General features: G+C 39.4%; 1 protein-coding gene across 2 annotated transcripts in view; it reads left to right on the forward strand.

The window, feature by feature from the left end:
- Positions 1-3438, forward strand: part of LOC137997324 (leucine-rich repeat-containing protein 23-like) — a 48750-nt gene extending 45312 nt beyond the window's left edge. Inside the window, exon 11 of one of the 2 annotated variants that reach the window (XM_068843251.1) lies at positions 2601-3438. In XM_068843251.1, the coding sequence (XP_068699352.1) occupies positions 2601-2642 (42 nt within the window). In that variant the 3' untranslated portion in view covers positions 2643-3438. Of the gene's footprint in view, positions 1-611; positions 766-2600 lie in introns of those variants that run through there. The other variant, XM_068843250.1, reaches the window with a different exon arrangement.
- The last annotated feature ends 2421 nt before the right edge of the window (positions 3439-5859 follow it).

The raw sequence follows: 5859 nt of genomic DNA on the forward strand, positions 1-5859 counted from the left end.
AGGGCCTTTGCATGCTTCTTCGTAGGCTTGCTTATCCAGTGCACTACAGTGATGTGGTAAACAGGTTCGCAAGGCCTGTGGTGTGATATCCATGATTACAAACCGTGTTCTTAACTACATATATGAAACGCATCATCACAGAATCACTTCGAGGAATAAGTCCATCCTTTATCCAGCCACCCTCCAGCAATATGGAGATGCAATTTTTGATCAAGATGCAGCCCTGAGCAACTGTTTCGGATTTGTGGATGGGACAGTTGTGGATAGACCAGACGAAAATCATAGGATTGTTTTCAATGGGCATAACTGTGTACATGCAATCAAATTTCAGTCGGTTGCCCTTCCAAACGGCCTAATTGGACATTTGTATGGACCAGTAGCTGAGATTATTTAAATTCAGTTTTAATTTTACCAAATTTTATTTGTTTATAATCTTCTCTTAGGTTTTAAACGTGATACAAAATTATAGATTTGAAGTTAAAATATTATCAAGCGTATTAATAAAAGAGACAAAAGACATGTTTTCAATTTTAAGACTTAAATACAATGAAAAAGCAGAATCATGTAAACTTTCACGTCAATTTTCATGTAATTTATGCTCTCACTCACAGAAGGCAAGAAACACGATGCCAGTATGTTGGCTGATTCACAGCTTCTAACATATTTGGGCCAGTATGCTGTATCCTGAACAAGCAATGTGTCTATACAGCGATCCAGCCTATCCCCCGCGAGTCAATCTTATGGCCCCTTTTAGGAATGGAGTGATGACACCACAGATGGAGGAATTCAACAAATGTATGTCTGGTGATAGGGTTTCAGTGGAGTGGTTGTTCAGAGACATAATCCAGTATTTCAAATTTATGAAAAAAAAACCTAAAATAGGTCTCAGCGCTATTGGAAAGTTGTATGTTGTTTGTGCTCTTCTTCGAAATGCAGTAACCTGTCTATACGGAAACACAAATTCCAGGTAATTTAACCTAAGCCCACCAATACTTTAGAAATATTTTGCTTAAGTGTTTTCACTTATCAATAAATGAAATCGGAACATGAAGTGATGAAATACTGCCAAGGAGGGAATTGGGAAAAAAAATTTTGTCATCTGACTTTGCTGCTGCATGAACAGGTTGATTCTCTACAAACTCTGCTCCTGTTCCATCTTTCTTAGCTCCAATTCTCTCTCCCTTAATGCAAAGTCTCGCTCTGATTTCTCTTGAAGAAACTCTTTAGTGTCTTTGCTCCCACGCCTTGATTTCTTTACTGGCATCCCTCCACCCTCCGCACTTTCATCTTTTCGCTTTCTGGTTGCCCCGATTTTTTCCATCGCTTTCATTCGAATATCCTCAGCCTTCTGCTTGTCTTCTTCAATCTTTCTTCTTTTTGCCATGCCCACCTCCATAGCACTCTCCATTGCCTCCTCCTCCTCATCAATCAAACTTTGTAAAAGCTGCTCTAACTGTTACTGCAGCTCAACTTTGATACCAGAGGCGTTTTCTTCTTCTCTCTTTGTATTTATCGGTGAGAATTTTGTAGCGCTCGCTAATGGCAGGCTTTGTGCCCTTGAATTTCGGGATCTGACTTCATTCATTCATTTATTCATTCATTTTACCCCAACAACCTCCACTCTCAACTGTATGGGCTTTGAACTGATAAGGTTTTGCCACAAGAATTTCTCTACAAAGAACAACATCGTGGTCATCTTTCCACTCCATTGCTATTGCTACAATTTTTACAAAAAAAAATTAAAGGAATAAACAAGAATGTTACTCAAATGTAAAATGTGGTTTTAAAGGGCGGCGAAATTTGGGTTTTATCAATTGAACTTCATTTATCATATTTTTTCACTCGCTCAAATCATGAGAAAGGTTAATGCTGGAAATATGGGACTAACCACTTATAGTTCACAGTTGAATTAAAGAGATTTGACTTATGTTGGTGTTAATTATTCAGAATTCACTGTGAATGCTTTTTGACAACAACAGCCAAGAAAAACCCATTTCAGTATAGATATTTTGCCTCATGCCAAAGTGCTCTAAAACGAGAATGTTCAGGGCAGGAATTTCGACTAGGATTAGAGCGCAAGATAAAGGCAAAATAAAAGACAAACAACTCACGTTCACCGGTGGCCGGCAAAATTCGATTTTTCACATTGCCCACTGAAGGTCGCCAGAGTGTGAACGGCTGGCGCCAAAACCTACTCATGCGCAGAAACACTATTTTGTTGAAGATTATTTCCAGTCTGCCATCCACCCAGCCCGCTGTCCTAATATCTTAAACTCCCTAATGCTTATAAGACACTAAGTACAATTTTGTTACAAGTTAATGGGCAACGCATTATTTTCGCACGAGAGAAATCGTTAAAGAACTCGTATACTGTGTACTTGCAATGAACTGTGCTCTTCCTATTTCGTTTTTTGTGTGTTATCGTAAAATATATTGGTCTGTTCTTAAAACGTTTTGACAGGGTGGATTGCAGAATTTTAAAAAAACTCAAAATCTTTAATAAGGGGCTGTCTAATTTCTTAGTCAACCCTAAGTTGAAATAGCACTGTAAAAAGCAGCATTTGTTTTCCCATGACTAAAACTGACTTGCTCTTTTTCAGACTGGGACTCAAGAAGTCATACAAACGGACGACGATGACTGATCCAAAAACACTTTTTTTCCAGTCTTTAATTTGTTGCAGACTTTTGTTTCCCTTTAACATTAAGTCATTGCTATCAATTAATTGACGGACAAAACTTAGGTTGGTATGTCATAAACCTAATGGTCTTTTGTTTCCACTTGAAGTCCTCTTTTAAGGGTAATAACCGGTAATTCACAAGATTCTTAAACAGCCAATGCACAAATTTTCGTTCTAAGTAATTTCGTTGAGAAAAAGTGCAAAAACGTCGATAATAGTTTTTGGTCCTTGTCTTAACCAGACTGGGAAGGGGGATTAAGTTGAAAAACTAACAACCTGTGGTAACTCATTTGAAATTTCTTGGACAATATGTTTTGCTATTCACTCTTTGACCTTTTGGGGAGTTTAACACATCATGTATTTTACCCTAGATATTTAAAAGCTTATATGTTGACATCTGAAGGAAAGATATCAGTTATCCCGCTATATTAAATGTAGAGGATCGATATATCATTTAGAAATGTAACTTCATTCCATCTCTCAAGAGGAAGATTTTCATCTGGTGAAAAAGTGCAAAATATATAGCTTTTTTGGTGTTTGCTTATGATCGGCAAACCAAGCAAACAAAAAAATTCACAGACAAAAATTCTGACATCTCCTGATATTTCGTATTTTCGTATTAGAACTAGATCGCGTTCAGGTAGTGGTAAGCTCAATTTACTTCTTAACTGTGCACCTATGTACAGATCAGACCTTATTGACTCTAAATGTATAGTTTTGCAAAACAACATACCAATAAAGCGAAACTATGATCCTCGCAGTTATGAATGCAACTTTTTTGCAGTTGCATAGAGAAGCCTGAAAAACTTCAACGGGGTTTGAACCTGTGACTTCACGATGTCAGTGCGATGCTCAAACCAACTGAGCTATGAAGCTTTGAACCGCTGAGCTTTGAACCGCGCACCAGTGGCTCAGTTGGTTGAACACCGGGCTGTCACGTGGGAGGTCGTGAGTTCAACTCCGACCGGACCAACACTCACGGTCTTTAAGTAACTGAGGAGAAAGTTCTGCCTTTGTAATTACATCTGCAAATGGTTAGACTCTCTAGTCTTCTCGGATAAGGACGATAAGCCGGAGTTCCCGTCTCACAACCCTTCAATGTTCATAATCCTGTGGGACGTAAAAGAACCTGCACACTTGTCGTAAAGAGTAGGGCATGTAGTTGCCGGTATTGTGGTCTGGTCTTTCTGGTCTGGATAGGGTAGGGTGGAGCACCTCGCATAGGACCTCGAGTCCTGTTCGTGCTCCTTCCCTCTGGGCAGGTTTGCCCAGTAGAAGAGACAAACCAGATGTCTCGTAAAACAAGCCACTGATGTTGGGACAGCAAGATTTGAACCCACAAATGACCAGCTGATGATTGAATCAATGAACGGAATTATACATGAAGTGAATCACATGTTGAACTGCAGATATGAAATCAAGTAAAGCTATGATCTTTGCAGTATCATATTTTTTAGCATTTGGATAGAGAGCTCCTAACATCAGTGGCTTCATAGCTCAGTTGGTTAGAACGTCTCACGAGGTCACAGGTGCTGCACGCACCGTTATGTCCTAAAACTGTGCGAATCACCATTGGTCCTTGGGGCTCCCCCCTAACCGTGTGATTGTGAACAACAGACCAGTAATGATTTCCGCGAATTGTGATATCAACTTCTAGATCCTCGTCACCTCGTGAATGATCAGCAGAGGTAAGCCTTGCAGATGTGTTGAACACCGCTGTGCGATTTCAATAGTCTGGTTTCTGATGGGACCACAGATCAACTCAACTTCATAGGCATTAACGTCACAGTCAAATTGTCTTAACATTCCAATGCAAACTGAACAATGCTACATGGTTTCAAAGAGAGTTCATTGTTCCCAAAAGTTCGTATTAGAACTAGATCGCATTAGCGAGTGGTAAGCTCAATTTACTCCTTAACCATGCACTTATGTAAGACTTTTGGGAACATGAATCAAAAAGGGTTCTTGCATTGCAAGAGTTTACTCCATAGGGACATTTAGCCTTATGTAGCGGCGGTCTTTCGTTGTTTGCAAACAGGGTTGACGATGTGTGGAGTCTCTTGGTTTGACCTGAGTGAATCCCGAATCGTTTTTGCTCTGTTACCGTTCCCAAAGCAAACACAAACTTGCAATTCTTCTGTGAAAGACTTGATGATTGTGTCAAGGTCACAATCTTCAGATGTGCAGCGACTCAGGATGAGGCATAACTCTTGTGGGATCTTTCTTGTGGGATCTGGGAGTGCAAGTAGAAAATGTAACATGTAGGTGATTTTTCCCTAATTGTTGTTTTCCCAGTTCAGTGTCGCTTATTGTCTGAGAAACACAGATTAAAATAACTTTTTAGTGAAGTAATTTCGTAGCTGCAATTGTAGGTATTCTCTGAGATTGGACAAGTAACCACGAGTAACCACTTTAAAGAAAGAAAGTAACAATACTTTCTTTCTTTATTTCTGGTTACTCGTGGTTACTCGTCCAATCTAGAATACCTAGCTTAATCCTAAGTTATAGCTTCGAAATACATGAGGTAGACTCTTTGAAGATCTTTTATTCATGGTTTTCTTAGTTTTGCTTCACAATGAGGTAAAAATCCAATAGCCTTCTTTCATGATAGCCGAATGCATGACAATGTCATGGTAAAGTCTCTTAATTAAACGACAAAATGCTTGGTATTAATCAGCCAATAATCTCTTGACAGTAAACTGACTTTCCTTCCACCTTATTTCGAAATTTGTCAAAGAGGTTGACGGCGTATTCTTGGTGATAATTTTCGATGGTGACGAATCACTTTTCTCGTCAGTCACACGCTCTGAAATGGCTTTCTTGATCTCCATGCTCTTTAAAATTCCCTAAGATTTCCTAGCTTTTCCAGTATGTCCCTTAACGTATCCCTTACAATTCTTTTGCAAAACAGACAAATGCCCATGTTGCGGCATCGATTTTCACTGGAAAACCATCTCCGCTATTGTTACTCAGGTTTGCGCGCTACCGTGACGTCATCGTCAAATAGGGAAGATGGCTGTAACTACGTCCTAATTAACGTCCATTACTTCCAGCTAGGGTTAATTTCAAAACAGTATCAAGTACAATCATTTATGTTTCCAACATTCCCTCGCAGTCTTTTACCTAGCTGTAATGCTGTATTTTCTAGTTCAGACGATAAATGCCGAAGGTGTTGAGACAC

Source organism: Montipora foliosa, chromosome 3 (genome assembly GCF_036669935.1).
Source record: "Montipora foliosa isolate CH-2021 chromosome 3, ASM3666993v2, whole genome shotgun sequence".
NCBI lineage: Eukaryota > Metazoa > Cnidaria > Anthozoa > Scleractinia > Acroporidae > Montipora > Montipora foliosa.